This window comes from Coregonus clupeaformis, unplaced genomic scaffold (genome assembly GCF_020615455.1).
Source record: "Coregonus clupeaformis isolate EN_2021a unplaced genomic scaffold, ASM2061545v1 scaf0171, whole genome shotgun sequence".
Classification (NCBI taxonomy): Eukaryota; Metazoa; Chordata; class Actinopteri; order Salmoniformes; family Salmonidae; genus Coregonus; species Coregonus clupeaformis.
The window spans coordinates 387,828-409,670 of NW_025533626.1; the positions used below are offsets into that span (position 1 = coordinate 387,828).

At 43.0% G+C, this 21,843-nt stretch overlaps 1 protein-coding gene across 1 annotated transcript in view; it reads left to right on the forward strand.

The window, feature by feature from the left end:
- LOC121556011 (kelch domain-containing protein 3) overlaps window positions 1–21,843 on the forward strand; it is a 136,669-nt gene that overhangs the window by 61,436 nt on the left and 53,390 nt on the right. Inside the window, exon 9 of the mRNA XM_045213919.1 lies at window positions 3,020–3,128. Coding sequence (XP_045069854.1) covers window positions 3,020–3,128 — 109 coding nt within the window. The remainder of the gene's footprint in view (window positions 1–3,019; window positions 3,129–21,843) is intronic.

Sequence of the window (21,843 nt, forward strand, 5' to 3'; positions counted from 1 at the left end):
AAGGCAATGCTACCAAATACTAATTGAGTGTATGTAAACTTCTGACCCACTGGGAATGTGATGAAATAAATAAAAGCTGAAATAAATCACTCTACTATTATTCTGACATTTCACATTCTTAAAATAAAGTGGTGATCCTAACTGACCTAAAACAGGGATTTTTTTACTAGGATTAAATGTAAGGAATTCTGAAAAACTGAGGTGTATGTAAACGTCCGACTTAAACTGTATATACAATTCTACATCGAGGTTTGGTAGGATACGTACGAGCTAGTGTTGGGTTGGCAGGACAGTCAGGGAGCTAGTGTTTGGTTGGCAGGACAGTCAGGGAGCTAGTGTTGGGTTGGTAGGACAGTCAGGGAGCTAGTGTTGGGTTGGCAGGACAGTCAGGGAGATAGTGTTTGGTTGGCAGGACAGTCAGGGAGCTAGTGTTGGGTTGGCAGGACAGGCAGGGAGCTAGTCATCATATTCACCTCATCATATTCACGTCGTCATCATATTCACCTCCTCATCATATTCACGTCGTCATCATATTCACCTCGTCATCATATTCACCTCCTCATCATATTCACCTCATCATATTCACCTCCTCATCATATTCATGTCCTCATCATATTCATGTCCTCATCATATTCACCTCATCATATTCACCTCGTCATCATATTCACCTCGTCATCATATTAACGTCCTCATCATATTCACCTCATCATATTCACGTCCTCATCATATTCACGTCCTCATCATATTCACATCCTCATCATATTCACCTCATCATATTCAAATAAAATATATTCACCTCATCATATTCACGTCCTCATCATATTCACGTCCTCATCATATTCACGTCCTCATCATATTCACCTCCTCATCATATTCACGTCCTCATCATATTCACCTCCTCATCATATTCACCTCATCTTGACCCAGTTTATCTCCTCTACTAGCCTGGGTACCAGGGTATGCAGCCAGACAGATGGGCAGGCATACACAGACGGGCAGACAGGCAGGGCAGACAGTATGAAGTTGTGTCCCAAATCATACCCTCTGCCCTATATAGTGCACTGCTTTTGACCAGGGCCTGTAGTGCACTATGAAGGAAATATGGTGCAGGGAGGTTAGTGGTTAAGAGCGTTGTGCCAGTAACCGAAAGGTCGCTGGTTCTAATCCCCGAGCCGACTAGGTGAAAGATCTGTCGATGTGCCCTTGAGCAAGGCACTTAACCCTAATTGCTCCTGTAAGTCGCTCTGGATAAGTGCGTCTGCTAAATTACTAAAATGTAAATGTAAAATGTGCCATTTAGGAAACTGTCACTGAGCCATCTATTCCTGCAGTTCTAAATCTGTCCACTAGAGAGCAGCACAACCTCTCTGTTCATGCCTTGATCTATGGCACTGAAAGGCCTGAACAGCTTGTTGCCATAGCGAGTCGGGCTCAGTTCAGGTCCATGGTGATGCCTTATAAGGGATGGTTGAACGCTGAGCAGCCACACAGAGTAGAGAGGAAGGACATGCTGTTTCTGATGCACAAAGTTCTATATTAATAATGTCATTTTGTCCTCCCGGCTGTTACCTCTCTCTCCTCTCCTCTCGTCCTCTTTGTCTGTTCTAAATATAGGGAGCAGATGAATGAATGGAGAGTTCAGTAGACACTAGGTCAGGTTTATGTAACATGAACTACCTGAGGTTGTCTTCAGCTATATGGGATACAACACAGCTACCTACCTTTTACCTTGACCTTACATTTCAGCCATTTAGCAGATGCTCTTGGTATTTGGTATTTTTAGGATCCCCATTAGCCCTGAAAAAGCATCAGCTACACTTCTTGGGGTCCACATGAAACATTACATAGCACAGAACATTATTAGTCAAGGACTGAAATACATACATTTAAAACGTCTCACACACAGTGTACATATCAGTACATATACACATAATTTTATTTTTATTTCACCTTTATTTAACCAGGTAAGCCAGTTGAGAACAAGTTCTCATTTACAACTGCGACCTGGCCAAGATAAAGCAAAGCAGTCTAATGCACAGTACAGTGCAAATTACAATACAAGATTACAGGCGCAATTAGGGTTAAATGCCTTGCTCAAGGGCACATCGGCAGATTTCCACCTAGATATGCTCGGGATTCAAACCACCAACCTTTTGGTTACTGGCCCAACCGCTGAACCGCTAGGCTACCTGCCACCAGAGTAGCATTTTATAAAATCAATACTTTTTTTCTTACAAAATTCAGTTTGACTTTCTGGGTTTCTGTTTTTCAGGTTTTTGCAGGTTTTTGCTCTCAAAATCACACTTATAGTAAAACAACAAAATTGGATGTTCTAAGTCCACAACAATATGTCTTGGCTCTCCCCCTGCCGTACTCAGCAGAAAAACCTTGTTAACCCATGGGGCTGCGGACAATTGGCCCAGGGTAGGGTAGGGGAGGGAATGGCCGGCAGGGATGTAGCTCAGTTGGTAGAGCATGGCGTTTGCAACGCCAGGGTTGTGGGTTCGATTTTCACGGTGGGCCAGTATAAAAAAATAAAAATAATAATAATGTATGCACTAACTGTAAGTCGCTCTGGATAAGAGCGTCTGCTAAATGACTTAAATGTAAAACATCCTGGGGAGAACCCTGGTAGGCTACTCTGTAGTTAACATTTACAGTAATTGAGAAGGTTTTTGGGAAAGCCTTTCCATCTACCAGCAGACGATTAAGTTCCATACATTTAGTTGATATCCTACTAAGGTCAATACTGTTTTGAATATTGTTGAATTCCATTTTAATTATAGCTATTTATGCCTTTAACTAGAGCAGGTTTCCCCAAAGTCGGTCCTGGGGCCCCACCTGCATGTTTTGGATTTTAGCTCTACACAGTTGATTCAAATAATCAAAGCTGGATAAGTTGGTTATTTGAATCAGCTGTGCGGTGATTGTTTTAAAAGCCATGGTATGGTGGATAGACATAATTTTACTCACGTGATTGTGTATATTTGTCTGCTTGTGAATGTTTGGTGTCCTCCAGAGGCGTTCTCATGGAAGAAGGTGGAGCCACAGGGCAAAGGGCCGTGCCCCAGGAGGAGACAGTGCTGTTGCATGGTGGGAGATCATATCATCCTGTTTGGAGGAACCAGGTAAGAAGGAGTAGTGTTTAGTGCACATCATAGTAGGCTTGGGTGGTTTGTCATACCTTCATACCCACCTTGTGCTGTACCGGGATATTTGGTAATACCGGCACTGAACACAAGGAGCGCTGTTTTCAAACCCCACTCATACTCTGTAATTTGAAGGTTAGCAATGCTAACAAGTACATGTAAAACCCCATAGAGAATGCTAACTAAATGCTAACATGTTCTACAGTCTCTGACCTAAACTATTTGCAGGACAGACATCCCAGCTCATAAAGCTGTTACCAAGGAAATTGATTTTGGATGGCTAACTAGCTACAACTGCAGAGCATTTAGCACATTTTAGACGGGTAACTTAATAGTTCTAAGATATCTAGCTGGCAAACGTTTAGTTGTGAATTCCATCCTGTAACTAGATCAGCTGGTGCGTGCTGCTCTGGTCTCTCCTCGCTGTGCTTGTAAACAAACACCATGTGACTGGGGACTACCAGTAAACACCATGTGACTGGGGACTACCAGTAAACACCATGTGACTGGGGACTACCAGTAAACACCATGTGACTGGGGACTACCAGTAAACACCATGTGACTGGGGACTACCAGTAAACACCATGTGACTGGGGACTACCGGTAAACACCATGTGACTGGGGACTACCAGTAAACACCATGTGACTGGGGACTACCAGTAAACACCATGTGACTGGGGACTACCAGTAAACACCATGTGACTGGGGACTACCAGTAAACACCATGTGACTGGGGACTACCAGTAAACACCATGTGACTGGGGACTACCGGTAAACACCATGTGACTGGGGACTACCAGTAAACACCATGTGACTGGGGACTACCAGTAAACACCATGTGACTGGGGACTACCAGTAAACACCATGTGACTGGGGACTACCAGTAAACACCATGTGACTGGGGACTACCAGTAAACACCATGTGACTGGGGACTACCAGTAAACACCATGTGACTGGGGACTACCAGTAAACACCATGTGACTGGGGACTACCAGTAAACACCATGTGACTGGGGACTACCAGTAAACACCATGTGACTGGGGACTACCAGTAAACACCATGTGACTGGGGACTACCGGTAAACACCATGTGACTGGGGATTACCACTAAACACCATGTGACTGGGGACTACCGGTAAACACCATGTGACTGGGGATTACCACTAAACACCATGTGACTGGGGACTACCGGTAAACACCATGTGACTGGGGACTACCGGTAAACACCATGTGACTGGGGACTACCAGTAAACACCATGTGACTGGGGACTACCGGTAAACACCATGTGACTGGGGACTACCGGTAAACACCATGTGACTGGGGACTACCGGTAAACACCATGTGACTGGGGACTACCGGTAAACACCATGTGACTGGGGACTACCGGTAAACACCATGTGACTGGGGACTACCGGTAAACACCATGTGACTGGGGGACTACCGGTAAACACCATGTGACTGGGGACTACCGGTAAACACCATGTGACTGGGGACTACCGGTAAACACCATGTGACTGGGGATTACCGGTAAACACCATGTGACTGGGGACTACTGGTAAACACCATGTGACTGGGGACTACCGGTAAACACCATGTGACTGGGGACTACCGGTAAACACCATGTGACTGGGGACTAACGGTAAACACCATGTGACTGGGGACTACCGGTAAACACCATGTGACTGGGGACTACCGGTAAACAACATGTGACTGGGGACTACCGGTAAACACCATGTGACTGGGGACTCACGGTAAACACCATGTGACTGGGGACTACCGGTAAACACCATGTGACTGGGGACTACCGGTAAACACCATGTGACTGGGGACTACTGCAAACACCATGTGACTGGGGACTACCAGTAAACACCATGTGACTGGGGACTACCAGTAAACACCATGTGACTGGGGACTACCAGTAAACACCATGTGACTGGGGACTACCAGTAAACACCATGTGACTGGGGACTACCGGTAAACACCATGTGACTGGGGACTACCAGTAAACACCATGTGACTGGGGACTACCGGTAAACACCATGTGACTGGGGATTACCACTAAACACCATGTGACTGGGGACTACCGGTAAACACCATGTGACTGGGGATTACCACTAAACACCATGTGACTGGGGACTACCGGTAAACACCATGTGACTGGGGACTACCGGTAAACACCATGTGACTGGGGACTACCGGTAAACACCATGTGACTGGGGACTACCGGTAAACACCATGTGACTGGGGACTACCGGTAAACACCATGTGACTGGGGACTACCGGTAAACACCATGTGACTGGGGACTACCGGTAAACACCATGTGACTGGGGACTACCGGTAAACACCATGTGACTGGGGACTACCGGTAAACACCATGTGACTGGGGATTACCACTAAACACCATGTGACTGGGGACTACCGGTAAACACCATGTGACTGGGGACTACCAGTAAACACCATGTGACTGGGGACTACCACTAAACACCATGTGACTGGGGATTACCACTAAACACCATGTGACTGGGGACTACCACTAAACACCATGTGGCTGGGGACTACCAGTAAACACCATGTGACTGGGGACTACCGGTAAACACCATGTGACTGGGGACTACCGGTAAACACCATGTGACTGGGGACTACCGGTAAACACCATGTGACTGGGGACTACCGGTAAACACCATGTGACTGGGGACTACCGGTAAACACCATGTGGCTGGGGACTACCGGTAAACACCATGTGGCTGGGGACTACCGGTAAACACCATGTGGCTGGGGACTACCGGTAAACACCATGTGACTGGGGACTACCGGTAAACACCATGTGACTGGGGACTACCGGTAAACACCATGTGACTGGGGACTACCGGTAAACACCATGTGACTGGGGACTACCGGTAAACACCATGTGACTGGGGACTACAGTAAACACCATGTGACTGGGGACTACCGGTAAACACCATGTGACTGGGGACTACCGGTAAACACCATGTGACTGGGGACTACCGGTAAACACCATGTGACTGGGGACTACCGGTAAACACCATGTGACTGGGGACTACCGGTAAACACCATGTGACTGGGGACTACCGGTAAACACCATGTGACTGGGGACTACCGGTAAACACCATGTGACTGGGGACTACCCGGTAAACACCATGTGACTGGGGACTACCGGTAAACACCATGTGACTGGGGACTACCGGTAAACACCATGTGACTGGGGACTACCGGTAAACACCATGTGACTGGGGACTACCGGTAAACACCATGTGACTGGGGACTACCAGTAAACACCATGTGACTGGGGACTACCGGTAAACACCATGTGACTGGGGACTACCGGTAAACACCATGTGACTGGGGACTACCCGGTAAACACCATGTGACTGGGGACTACCGGTAAACACCATGTGACTGGGGACTACCGGTAAACACCATGTGACTGGGGACTACCGGTAAACACCATGTGACTGGGGACTACCGGTAAACACCATGTGACTGGGGACTACCGGTAAACACCATGTGACTGGGGACTACCGGTAAACACCATGTGACTGGGGATTACCACTAAACACCATGTGGCTGGGGACTACCAGTAAACACCATGTGACTGGGGACTACCAGTAAACACCATGTGACTGGGGACTACCAGTAAACACCATGTGACTGGGGACTACCAGTAAACACCATGTGACTGGGGACTACCGGTAAACACCATGTGACTGGGGACTACCGGTAAACACCATGTGACTGGGGACTACCGGTAAACACCATGTGACTGGGGACTACCGGTAAACACCATGTGACTGGGGACTACCGGTAAACACCATGTGACTGGGGACTACCGGTAAACACCATGTGGCTGGGGACTACCGGTAAACACCATGTGGCTGGGGACTACAGTAAACACCATGTGACTGGGGACTACCGGTAAACACCATGTGACTGGGGACTACACGTAAACACCATGTGACTGGGGACTACCGGTAAACACCATGTGACTGGGGACTACCCGGTAAACACCATGTGACTGGGGACTACCGGTAAACACCATGTGACTGGGGACTACCGGTAAACACCATGTGACTGGGGACTACCGGTAAACACCATGTGACTGGGGACTACCGGTAAACACCATGTGACTGGGGACTACCGGTAAACACCATGTGACTGGGGACTACCGGTAAACACCATGTGACTGGGGACTACCGGTAAACACCATGTGACTGGGGACTGCCGGTAAACACCATGTGACTGGGGACTACCGGTAAACACCATGTGACTGGGGACTACCGGTAAGCTTCGAAATGAAACATTATGTGACAGGTGAAATGAAGAACACAACCTTATTTGTCTCATAATGTATTACACAAGTTGACTTCAGGTATTCACTTAAAAAGTAGCTACAAATATTAAAATAAATAGTTAAACAGCAGAGTCCCAGCCCACCCCAGCCCTGCTCAGCCCACTGAGACAGCCTGATACTGGGGATAACAGCTCATAGTCCCACCCTGCTGATATGTCTTCCAGCCCCCAGCCCTGCTCAGCCCACTGCTGAACCCCACTGAGACAGCCTGATACTGGGGATAACAGCTCATAGTCCCACCCTGCTGATATGTCTTCCAGCCCCCAGCCCTGCTCAGCCCACTGAGACAGCCTGATACTGGGGATAACAGCTCATAGTCCCACCCTGCTGATATGTCTTCCAGCCCCCAGCCCTGCTCAGCCCACTGCTGAACCCCACTGAGACAGCCTGATACTGGGGATAACAGCTCATAGTCCCACCCTGCTGAAAGGCCCCGGCTGAAGGGTTAAACACTGTTTCTAGTCTTGTATTCCTTCATTAGCTTTCACCTGCAGGAGATAGAATCCTTCATTAGCTTTCACCTGCAGGAGATATAATCCTTCATTAGCTTTCACCTGCAGGAGATAGAATCCTTCATTAGCTTTCACCTGCAGGAGATATAATCCTTCATTAGCTTTCACCTGCAGGAGATATAATCCTTCATTAGCTTTCACCTGCAGGAGATAGAAAGGGTTTGATCTAATATTTTTATTAGAATAAATGTGACAGAAATAATGGTCCAAGAAGACCTTGTTTGCTAGAGAACAGTAGATTTACTTTATTGGAATGTTAGTAGTCGTATAATGACTGGTGTTATTAGTCATGTAATGACTGTGGTGGTGTTAGTCATGTAATGATGGTAGTGTTATTAGTCATGTGATAACGGTAGTGTTATTAGTCATGTGATAACGGTAGTGTTATTAGTCATGTAATGACTGTGGTGTTATTAGTCATGTGATGACTGTGGTGTTATTAGTCATGTGATAACGGTAGTGTTATTAGTCATGTAATGACTGTGGTGTTATTAGTCATGTGATGACTGTGGTGTTATTAGTCATGTGATGACGGTGGTGTTATTAGTCATGTAATGATGGTGGTGTTATTAGTCATGTAATGATGGTGGTGTTATTAGTCATGTAATGATGGTGGTGGTGTTAGTCATGTAATGATGGTGGTGTTATTAGTCATGTAATGACGGTGGTGTTATTAGTCATGTAATGATGGTGGTGGTGTTAGTCATGTAATGATGGTGGTGTTATTAGTCATGTAATGACGGTGGTGTTATTAGTCATGTGATGACGGTGGTGTTATTAGTCATGTAATGATGGTGGTGTTATTAGTCATGTAATGACGGTGGTGTTATTAGTCATGTGATGACGGTGGTGTTATTAGTCATGTAATGATGGTGGTGTTATTAGTCATGTAATGATGGTGGTGTTATTAGTCATGTAATGATGGTGGTGTTATTAGTCATGTAATGATGGTGGTGTTATTAGTCATGTAATGACGGTGGTGTTATTAGTCATGTAATGATGGTGGTGGTGTTAGTCATGTAATGATGGTGGTGGTGTTAGTCATGTAATGATGGTGGTGTTATTAGTCATGTAATGACGGTGGTGTTATTAGTCATGTAATGATGGTGGTGGTGTTAGTCATGTAATGATGGTGGTGTTATTAGTCATGTAATGACGGTGGTGTTATTAGTCATGTGATGACGGTGGTGTTATTAGTCATGTAATGATGGTGGTGGTGTTAGTCATGTAATGATGGTGGTGTTATTAGTCATGTAATGACGGTGGTGTTATTAGTCATGTGATGACGGTGGTGTTATTAGTCATGTAATGATGGTGGTGGTGTTAGTCATGTAATGATGGTGGTGTTATTAGTCATGTAATGACGGTGGTGTTATTAGTCATGTAATGATGGTGGTGGTGTTAGTCATGTAATGATGGTGGTGTTATTAGTCATGTAATGATGGTGGTGTTATTAGTCATGTGATGACGGTGGTGTTATTAGTCATGTAATGATGGTGGTGGTGTTAGTCATGTAATGATGGTGGTGTTATTAGTCATGTAATGATGGTGGTGGTGTTAGTCATGTAATGATGGTGGTGTTATTAGTCATGTAATGATGGTGGTGGTGTTAGTCATGTAATGACGGTGGTGTTATTAGTCATGTAATGATGGTGGTGGTGTTAGTCATGTAATGATGGTGGTGTTATTAGTCATGTAATGATGGTGGTGGTGTTATTAGTCATGTAATGATGGTGGTGTTATTAGTCATGTGATGACGGTGGTGTTATTAGTCATGTGATGACGGTGGTGTTATTAGTCATGTAATGATGGTGGTGGTGTTAGTCATGTAATGATGGTGGTGTTGTTAGTCATGTAATGATGGCGGTGTTGTTATAATGACCTTTGTTGTTATTAGTCATGTAATTGACGGCAGTGTCATTAGTCATGTAATGACTGTGGTGTTGCTTTCTGTTGGACTTCCCCTGGGATTTGGCCAGGAGGATCGTCTTACAGGAGTCATGATTTCCTGTCGGCAGGCAGCAGATAGGGAGGGCCTAGATAGGGGAAACGAGCGTCTTGGTGATAGTCTGTTGTCTGACCAGGGGAGGAAATACAACACCTCTCATCTCAGAGACACAGACAGGTACGCAGACAGACGGGGAGACAAACAGACAGGTACGCAGACAGACAGGTACGCAGACAGACGGGGAGACAAACAGACAGGTACGCAGACAGACAGAGAAAGGCAGGCAGGCAGGCAGGCAGGCAGGCAGGCAGGCTGCTGATCTGGGTGACATAGAGGGATGACCTGATGATGCAGGATCCCTATATATATATACAGCACCAGTCCAAAGTTTGGACACACCTACTCATTCAAGGGTTTTTCTTTGTTTTTACTATTTTCTACATTGTATAATAACAGTGAAGACATAAAAACTATGAAATAACACATATGGAATCACGTAGTAACCAAAAAATTGTTTATACCATTCAAATCTATTTTAGATTCTTCAAATAGCCACCCTTTGCCTTGATGACAGCTTTGCACACACTTGGCATTCTCTCAACCAGCTTCACCTGGAATGCTTTTTCAACAGTCTTGAAGGAGTTCCCACATATGCTGAGCACTTGTTGGCTGCTTTTCCTTCACTCTGCCGTCCGACTCATCCCAAACCATCTCAATTGGGTTGAGGTCGGGGGATTGTGGAGGCCAGGTCATCTGATGCAGCACTCCATCACTCTTCTTCTTGGTCAAATAGCCCTTACACAGCCTGGAGGTGTGTTGGGTCATTGTCCTGTTGAAAAACAAATGATAGTCCCACTAAGCCCAAACCAGATGGAATGGCGTATCTCTGCAGAATGCTGTGGTAGCCATGCTGGTTAAGTGTGCCTTGAATTCTAAATAAATCACTGACAGTGTCACCAGCAAAGCATCCCCACACCATTAAACCTCCTCCCCCATGCTTCACGGTGGGAACCACACATGCGGAGATCACAAAGACACGGCGGTTGGAACCAAAAATATTAAATTTGGACTCATCAGAGCAAAGACAAGATTTCCACCGGTCTAATGTACATTGCTTGTGTTTCTTGGCCCAAGCAAGTCTCTTCTTCTTATTGGTGTCCTTTAGTAGTGGTTTCTTTGCAGCAATTCGACCATGAAGGCCTGAATTACGCAGTGTCCTCTGAACAGTTGATGTTGAGATGTGTCTGTTACTTGAACTCTGTGAAGCATTTATTTGGGCTGCAATTTCTGATGCTGGTAACTCTAATGAACCTATCCTCTGCAGCAGAGGTAACTCTGGGTCTTCCTTTCCTGTGGCGGTCCTCATGAGAGCCAGGAGCCAGTTTCATCATAGTGCTTGATGGTTTTTGCGACTGCACTTGAAGAAACTCATAAAATGTTCAATATTGACTGACCTTCATGTCTTAAAGTAATGATGGACTGTCGTTTCTCTTTGCTTATTTGAGCTGTTCTTGCCATAATATGGACTTGGTCTTTTACCAAATAGGGCTATCTTCTGTATACCACCCCTACCTTGTCACAACGCAACTGATTGGCTCAAACGCATTAAGAAGCAAAGAAATTCCACAAATTAACTTTTAACAAGGCACACCTGTTAATTGAAATGCATTCCAGGTGACTACCTCATGAAGCTGGTTGAGAGAATGCCAAGAATGTGCAAAGCTGTCAAGGCAAATGGTGGCTACTTTGAAGAATCTCAAATATAAAATATATTTTGATTTGTTTAACACTTTTTGGGTTACTACATGATTCCATATGTGTTATTTCATAGTTTTGATGTCTTCACTATTATTTTACAATGTAGAAAATAGTAAAAAATAAAGATAAATCCTTGAATGAGCCTACACATATCCACACACACCTACACATATCCACACACATTTCCAACTCAAACATGTGTAAAGTGCATGATATGTTACCATTAGATATGGTCCTTTAGTATGATATTATATGTTACCATTAGATATGGTCCTGTGGTATGATATGATATGTTACCATTATATATGGTCCTGTAGTATAATATGATATGGTCCTGTAGTATGCTATTATATGTTACCATTAGATATGGTCCTGTAGTATATGATATGTTACCATTAGATATGGTCCTGTAGTATGATATTATATGTTACCATTAGATATGGTCCTGTGGTATGATATGATATGTTACCATTAGATATGGTCCTGTGGTATATGATATGTTACCATTAGATATGGTCCTGTGGTATGATATGATATGTTACCATTAGATATGGTCCTGTAGTATATGATATGTTACCATTAGATATGGTCCTGTAGTATGATATGATATGTTACCATTAGATATGGTCCTGTAGTATATGATATGTTACCATTAGATATGGTCCTGTAGTATGATATGATATGTTACCATTAGATATGGTCCTGTAGTATATTATATGTTACCATTAGATATGGTCCTGTAGTATGATATTATATGTTACCATTAGATATGGTCCTGTAGTATGATATGATATGTTACCATTAGATATGGTCCTGTAGTATATGATATGTTACCATTAGATATGGTCCTGTAGTATGATATGATATGTTACCATTAGATATGGTCCTGTAGTATGATATGATATGTTACCATTAGATATGGTCCTGTAGTATGATATGATATGTTACCATTAGATATGGTCCTGTAGTATGATATGATATGTTACCATTAGATATGGTCCTGTAGTATGATATGATATGTTACCATTAGATATGGTCCTGTAGTATGATATGATATGTTACCATTAGATATGGTCCTGTAGTATGATATGATATGTTACCATTAGATATGGTCCTGTAGTATGATATGATATGTTACCATTAGATATGGTCCTGTAGTATATGATATGTTACCATTAGATATGGTCCTATAGTATGATTTGATATGTTACCATTAGATATGGTCCTGTAGTATGATATGATATGTTACCATTAGATATGGTCCTGTAGTATGATATGATATGTTACCATTAGATATGGTCCTGTAGTATGATATGATATGTTACCATTAGATATGGTCCTGTAGTATGATTTGATATGTTACCATTAGATATGGTCCTGTAGTATATATGTTACCATTAGATATGATCCTATAGTATGATTTGATATGTTACCATTAGATATGGTCCTGTAGTATGATATGATATGTTACCATTAGATATGGTCCTGTAGTATGATATTATATGTTACCATTAGATATGGTCCTGTAGTATAATATGATATGTTATCATTAGATATGGTCCTGTAGTATATGATATGTTACCATTATATATGGTCCTGTAGTATGATATGATATGTTACCATTAGATATGGTCCTGTAGTATGATATGATATGTTACCATTAGATATGGTCCTGTAGTATGATTTGATATGTTACCATTAGATATGGTCCTGTAGTATATGATATGTTACCATTAGATATGGTCCTATAGTATGATTTGATATGTTACCATTAGATATGGTCCTGTAGTATGATATGATATGTTACCATTAGATATGGTCCTATAGTATGATATGATATGTTACCATTAGATATGGTCCTGTGGTATGATATGATATGTTACCATTAGATATGGTCCTGTAGTATATTATATGTTACCATTAGATATGGCCCTGTAGTATATTATATGTTATCATTAGATATGGTCCTGTGGTATGATATGATATGTTACCATTAGATATGGTCCTGTAGTATAATATGATATGTTACCATTAGATATGGTCCTGTAGTATATGATATGTTACCATTATATATGGTCCTGTAGTATGATATGATATGTTACCATTAGATATGGTCCTATAGTATGATTTGATATGTTACCATTAGATATGGTCCTGTAGTATGATTTGATATGTTACCATTAGATATGGTCCTGTAGTATATGATATGTTACCATTAGATATGGTCCTATAGTATGATTTGATATGTTACCATTAGATATGGTCCTATAGTATGATTTGATATGTTACCATTAGATATGGTCCTGTAGTATGATATGATATGTTACCATTAGATATGGTCCTATAGTATGATATGATATGTTACCATTAGATATGGTCCTGTGGTATGATATGATATGTTACCATTAGATATGGCCCTGTAGTATATTATATGTTATCATTAGATATGGTCCTGTGGTATGATATGATATGTTACCATTAGATATGGTCCTGTAGTATAATATGATATGTTACCATTAGATATGGTCCTGTAGTATATGATATGTTACCATTATATATGGTCCTGTAGTATGATATGATATGTTACCATTAGATATGGTCCTGTAGTATGATATGTTACCATTAGATATGGTCCTGTAGTATGATTTGATATGTTACCATTAGATATGGTCCTGTAGTATATGATATGTTACCATTAGATATGGTCCTATAGTATGATTTGATATGTTACCATTAGATATGGTCCTGTAGTATGATATGATATGTTACCATTAGATATGGTCCTATAGTATGATATGATATGTTACCATTAGATATGGTCCTGTGGTATGATATGATATGTTACCATTAGATATGGTCCTGTAGTATATTATATGTTACCATTAGATATGGCCCTGTAGTATATTATATGTTATCATTAGATATGGTCCTGTGGTATGATATGATATTTTACCGTTAGATATGGTCCTGTAGTATGATATGATATGTTACCATTATATATGGTCCTGTAGTATGATATGATATGTTACCATTAGATATGGTCCTGTAGTATGATATGATATGTTACCGTTAGATATGGTCCTGTAGATCTCTTTTGCATTGCTGGTTCCTGGGTGGTTTGTGTGTGATTTGGTTCCAGCTGTCTGTCTGTCTCTCTGTCTCTCTGTCTGTTTGCCTCCCTGGCTGTCTGTCTGTCTGTCTGTCTGTCTGTCTGTCTGTCTGTCTGTCTGTCTGTCTGTCTGTCTGTTTGTCTCTCTGTCTGTTTGTCTCTCTGTCTGTTTGCCTCCCTGGCTGTCTGTCTGTCTCTCTGTCTGTATGTTTGCCTCCCTGTCTGTCTGTCTCTCTGTCTCTCTGTCTGTTTGCCTCCCTGGCTGTCTGTCTGTCTCTCTGTCTGTCTGTCTCTCTGTCTGTTTGCCTCCCTGGCTGTCTGTCTGTCTCTCTGTCTGTTTGTCTCCCTGGCTGTCTGTTTGTGTCTCTGTCTGTTTGTCTCCCTGGCTGTCTGTCTGTCTCTCTGTCTGTCTGTCTCTCTGTCTGTTTGCCTCCCTGGCTGTCTGTCCGTCTGTCTGTCTGTTTGCATCTCTGGCTGTGTCTGTCTGTCTGTTTGTGTGTTGTTTCCTGATACTGTACAAATGAGAGTCTGATCCCTACAAGACAACGTGGTCACACACAGATGATCCTTGATGAACTCTGAGCAAGGTGGTCACACACAGATTGTCTGCTTATTTACACTAAGACACTGTAGACCCATACACACAGGTTCATATGGGCCTGATTTAGGCTGGGCTGTTGGTGACACAATAACACACAGTCATGGGCCTGATTAGGCTGGGCTGTTGGTGTTTACACTAAGACACTGTAGACCCATACACACAGGTTCATATGGGCCTGATTTAGGCTGGGCTGTTGGTGTTTACACTAAGACACTGTAGACCCATACACACAGGTTCATATGGGCCTGATTTAGGCTGGGCTGTTGGTGTTTACACTAAGACACTGTAGACCCATACACACAGGTTCATATGGGCCTGATTTAGGCTGGGCTGTTGGTGTTTACATTAAGACGGTGGTTCCCAAACCTTTTCACTCTGGCCCCCCCATTCCAGCATTGGGGAACATCGTGCGCCCCTACGCACAGTTTTAAAGCTCATTTTCTTGCAGTTCTATACATTTTGCCATATCTAATGTGTATTCATGTGATATCTGAGTGACTCAAACATTACTACAAAATCTGTGGGCTAAAAAACCTAGCTGAAGAAAGTTAGCTGACATGTGCTAGTTGATCTGGATGTTTCTGACCAGTTATAAATATCTCTCTAAGGTCTGCAATGACTAACATGACAAGAGGAACTGATGATGCAATACCCAATTTAGAAATAGCACCTTGTGCATTCTACTATTACAACTTTCAGGACTAAGTTGAAAGCCCGACTTAGTTCCTAAAAATCTCTGTCCCCCCCCTCACCCCTCACCCCTCACTGTTTTGGAACCACTCCACGAAGACACTTAACACACAGGAAAACACACACAGAGACTGAGGACCTGGTCAAAACTATATTTCCTGATTTAAACTGTGGAGAGTGAAAGTGTCCTCCCTGGTTCCATCTCTGTTGTAACACTTAACCTGCTTAGATTTCACACAGGACAATATGTGTTTATAGAAATACACAATGGTATCTTATTGCATATTGATTATTTAGCAGACTCTTATCCAGAGCGATATACAGTCAGTGCATTCAGTTAACTAAGGTAGGTAAGACAACCACATATCACAGTCATTACCTGTAAAGCAGATATCAGCTAAATCAGAGCTAGTTACAAAAGGCAAGTGTTCGTGCAAAAAAGGGGATCCCTAGTCAGTTGAACAACTGAATGCATTCAAACCAAATATGTTTTCCGCAGAACGGCAGCTTTTTCTAACTTGCCGGCTCGGGGATTTGAACCAGTGACCTTTGGGTTACTGCCCAACGCTCTTACCCGTTACGCTGCCTACCTGTGTGTCGGTGGAACGTCTATAAGCCAATGAGCTCTCTGCGTTTTGTGTTTATTTTTTCCTGGGGCTTAACTACTTTCAGAGTCATTAGGCAGCTATTAACCCTTGCTTTAACCCTAGCTTTAACCAGCTAAAGACTTATTTGTTTCTGTCTAAGTTGAATAGACAAACGCCTGCTCGGCCCATCATGAATTACCCAGCAGACACCTTGCTTGTGTTCTTTATAACACTTCCGGATCCTAGGAAGCGTGGCAAGGAAACACTGTCAGATTTCTGTGTATGTGCGTAGGAGCGTGGCTAAGAAACACTGTGTAAATTTATGACGAGTGCTGTTTATCTTTCAGTCTGAGCAAGACCAGAACACTGGATGATATTTATTTAAAACATTCTGTCGTATTTATTCACTCTTTATGATATTTACTTTACCTGCAGGAATTTGTTGGCCATTAATTTATTGTTTTAGTGAAGCACAATAAAAGGATGAAGTCGTGAGCCCACTGTGCTCCCACTGTGTTCAAAGGGTCAGCTACAGGACTGGACTAGAGGTGTTTGTCTGGGAAACTCACCCTAACTAACCCTAATTGAACCCTATGTGGTCATTATTACAGCAGTAAACTCACTATATGAACATCACAGCAATATAGACTGGTGGGAAACTGGGTCCATAACTCAGCAATATAGACTGGTGGGAAACTGGGTCCATAACTCAGCAATATAGACTGGTGGGAAACTGGGTCCACATCACAGCAATATAGACTGGTGGGAAACTGGGTCCATAACTCAGCAATATAGACGGTGGGAAACTGGGTCCATAACTCAGCAATATAGACTGGTGGGAAACTGGGTCCATAACTCAGCAATATAGACGGGTGGGAAACTGGGTCCATAACTCAGCAATATAGACTGGTGGGAAACTGGGTCCATAACTCAGCAATATAGACTGGTGGGAAACTGGGTCCATAACACAGCAATATAGACTGGTGGGAAACTGGGTCCATAAGACAGCAAAATGGATGCTCAGTAGGTTGGGACACACCTAACTAGTCTATTTATAGGGTGACACTATGTCCTTGTCCATTATAAGGTTCTGTATATGTCTCTATAAGGTTCTGTATATGTCACTATGTCCCTGTCCATTATAAGGTTCTGTATATGTCACTATGTCCCTGTCCATTATAAGGTTCTGTATATGTCACTATGTCCCTGTCCATTATAAGGTTATGTATATGTCTCTATAAGGTTCTGTATATGTCCTTATATTCACTATTGACTGTTGTGTTTTAACATATGTGCTTTAGAAATGCAACCTATAATTAGTGCCCATTAATAAAGTGATTTAGTGCAGCAGTTTATCCTGGGTGTGTATAAGCTACCAACAACACCTCCCCCTGCATACACACACACACACATCCCTCCCCTGCATACACACACACACACACACACATCCCTCCCCTGCATACACACACACACACACACACACATCCCTCCCCTGCATACACACACACACACACACATCCCTCCCCTGCATACACACACACACACACATCCCTCCCCTGCATACACACACACACACTCCTCCCTCCCCTGCATACACACACACACACACACACATCCCTCCCCTGCATACACACACACACACACATCCCTCCCCTGCATACACACACACACACACACACATCCCTCCCCTGCATACACACACACACACACACACATCCCTCCCCTGCATACACACACACACACACTCCTCCCTCCCCTGCATACACACACACACACACACACACACATCCCTCCCCTGCATACACACACACACACACACACATCCCTCCCCCTGCATACACACACACACACACACACACACATCCCTCCCCTGCATACACACACACACACACTCCTCCCTCCCCTGCATACACACACACACATCCCTCCCCTGCATACACACACACACACACACACATCCCTCCCCTGCATACACACACACACACACACACACACACACTCCTCCCTCCCCTGCATACACACACACACATCCCTCCCCTGCATACACACACACACACACACATCCCTCCCCTGCATACACACACACACACACTCCTCCCTCCCCTGCATACACACACACTCCTCCCCTGCATACACACACACACACACACATCCCTCCCCTGCATACACACACACATACACTCCTCCCCTGCATACACACACACACACCCTACCTGCATACAGTGAGGGGAAAAAAGTATTTGATCCCCTGCCGATTTTGTACGTTTTCCCACTGACAAAGAAATGATCCGTCTATAATTTTAATGGTAGGTTTATTTGAACAGTGAGAGACAGAATAACAACAACAAAATATCCAGAAAAATGCATGTCAAAAATGTTATAAATTGATTTGCATTTTAATGAGGGAAATAAGTATTTGACCCCCTCTCAATCAGAAAGATTTCTGGCTCCCAGGTGTCTTTTATACAGGTAATGAGCTGAGATTAGGAGCCCACTCTTAAAGGGAGTGCTCCTAATCTCAGGTTGTTACCTGTATAAAAGACACCTGTCCACAGAAGCAATCAATCAATCAGATCCCAAACTCTCCACCATGGCCAAGACCAAAGAGCTCTCCAAGGATGTCAGGGACAAGATTGTAGACCTACACAAGGCTGGAATGGGCTACAAGACCATCGCCAAGCAGCTTGGTGAGAAGGTGACAACAGTTGGTGCGATTATTCGCAAATGGAAGAAACACAAAATAACTGTCAATCTCCCTCGGCCTGGGGCTCCATGCAAGATCTCACCTCGTGGAGTTGCAATGATCATGAGAACGGTGAGGAATCAGCCCAGAACTACACGGGAGGATCTTGTCAATGATCTCAAGGCAGCTGGGACCATAGACACCAAGAAAACAATTGGTAACACACTACGCCGTGAAGGACTGAAATCCTGCAGCGCCCGCAAGGTCCCCCTGCTCAAGAAAGCACATATACAGGCCCGTCTGAAGTTTGCCAATGAACATCTGAATGATTCAGAGGAGAACTGGGTGAAAGTGTTGTGGTCAGATGAGACCAAAATTGAGCTCTTTGGTATAAACTCAACTTGCCGTGTTTGTAGGAGGAGGAATGCTGCCTATGACCCCAAGAACACCATCCCCACTGTCAAATATGGAGGTGGAAACATTATGCTTTAGGGGTGTTTTTCTGCTAAGGGGACAGGACAACTTCACTGCATCAAAGGGACGATTGACGTGGCCATGTACCGTCAAATTTTGGGTGAGAACCTCCTTCCCTCAGCCAGGGCATTGAAAATGGGTCGTGGATGGGTATTCCAGCATGACAATGACCCAAAACACACGGCCAAGGCAACAAAGGAGTGGCTCAAGAAGAAGCACATTAAGGTCCTGGAGTGGCCTAGCCAGTCTCCAGACCTTAATCCCATAGAAAATCTGTGGAGGGAGCTGAAGGTTCGAGTTGCCAAACGTCAGCCTCGAAACCTTAATGACTTGGAGAAGATCTGCAAAGAGGAGTGGAACAAAATCCCTCCTGAGATGTGTGCAAACCTGGTGGCCTACTACAAGAAACGTCTGACCTCTGTGATTGCCAACAAGGGTTTTGCCACCAAGTACTAAGTCATGTTTTGCAGAGGGGTCAAATACTTATTTCCCTCATTAAAATGCAAATCAATTTATAACATTTTTGACATGCGTTTTTCTGGATTTTTGTTGTTGTTTTTCTGTCTCTCACTGTTCAAATAAACCTACCATTAAAATTATAGACTGATCATGTCTTTGTCAGTGGGAAAACGTACAAAATCAGCAGGGGATCAAATACTTTTTTCCCTCACTGTATCTCTTAAAGAGACACACCCCTACCCTGCATACACCCCCCCCCCCTCTCCACTTACTCCAGAGTAAATAGCCTGCTGAGCTGTAGAGAGGCAAGACATTCTGATTTATGAGCTCAGGGAACACAGTGACACCCGAACCCTCTGTTACCCCTCACTGGTCCTCTGGTCCTCTGGGGCTCTGCTCAACTCATCTACTCAAACAGGCAGCATGCATGAGTGACTCCACCTGCATGGACCTTCACCTAGCAATACTATCTCTATAGTCTCTGTCTGTTACACTTTCTAATACTATCTCTATAGTCTCTGTCTGTTACACTTTCTAATACTATCTCTATAGTCTCTGTCTGTTACACTGTCTAATACTATCTCTATAGTCTCTGTCTGTTACACTTTCTAATACTATCTCTATAGTCTCTGTCTGTTACACTGTCTAATACTATCTCTATAGTCTCTGTCTGTTACACTTTCTAATACTATCTCTATAGTCTGTCTGTTACACTGTCTAATACTATCTCTATAGTCTCTGTCTGTTACACTTTCTAATACTATCTCTATAGTCTCTGTCTGTTACACTTTCTAATACTATCTCTATAGTCTGTCTGTTACACTGTCTAATACTATCTCTATAGTCTCTGTCTGTTACACATTCTAATACTATCTCTATAGTCTGTCTGTTACACTGTCTAATACTATCTCTATAGTCTCTGTCTGTTACACTTTCTAATACTATCTCTATAGTCTCTGTCTGTTACACTTTCTAATACTATCTCTATAGTCTCTGTCTGTTACACTTTCTAATACTATCTCTATAGTCTCTGTCTGTTACACTTTCTAATACTATCTCTATAGTCTGTCTGTTACACTGTCTAATACTATCTCTATAGTCTCTGTCTGTTACACTTTCTAATACTATCTCTATAGTCTCTGTCTGTTACACTTTCTAATACTATCTCTATAGTCTCTGTCTGTTACACTTTCTAATACTATCTCTATAGTCTCTGTCTGTTACACTGTCTAATACTATCTCTATAGTCTCTGTCTGTTACACTTTCTAATACTATCTCTATAGTCTCTGTCTGTTACACTTTCTAATACTATCTCTATAGTCTGTCTGTTACACTGTCTAATACTATCTCTATAGTCTCTGTCTGTTACACATTCTAATACTATCTCTATAGTCTGTCTGTTACACTGTCTAATACTATCTCTATAGTCTCTGTCTGTTACACTTTCTAATACTATCTCTATAGTCTCTGTCTGTTACACTTTCTAATACTATCTCTATAG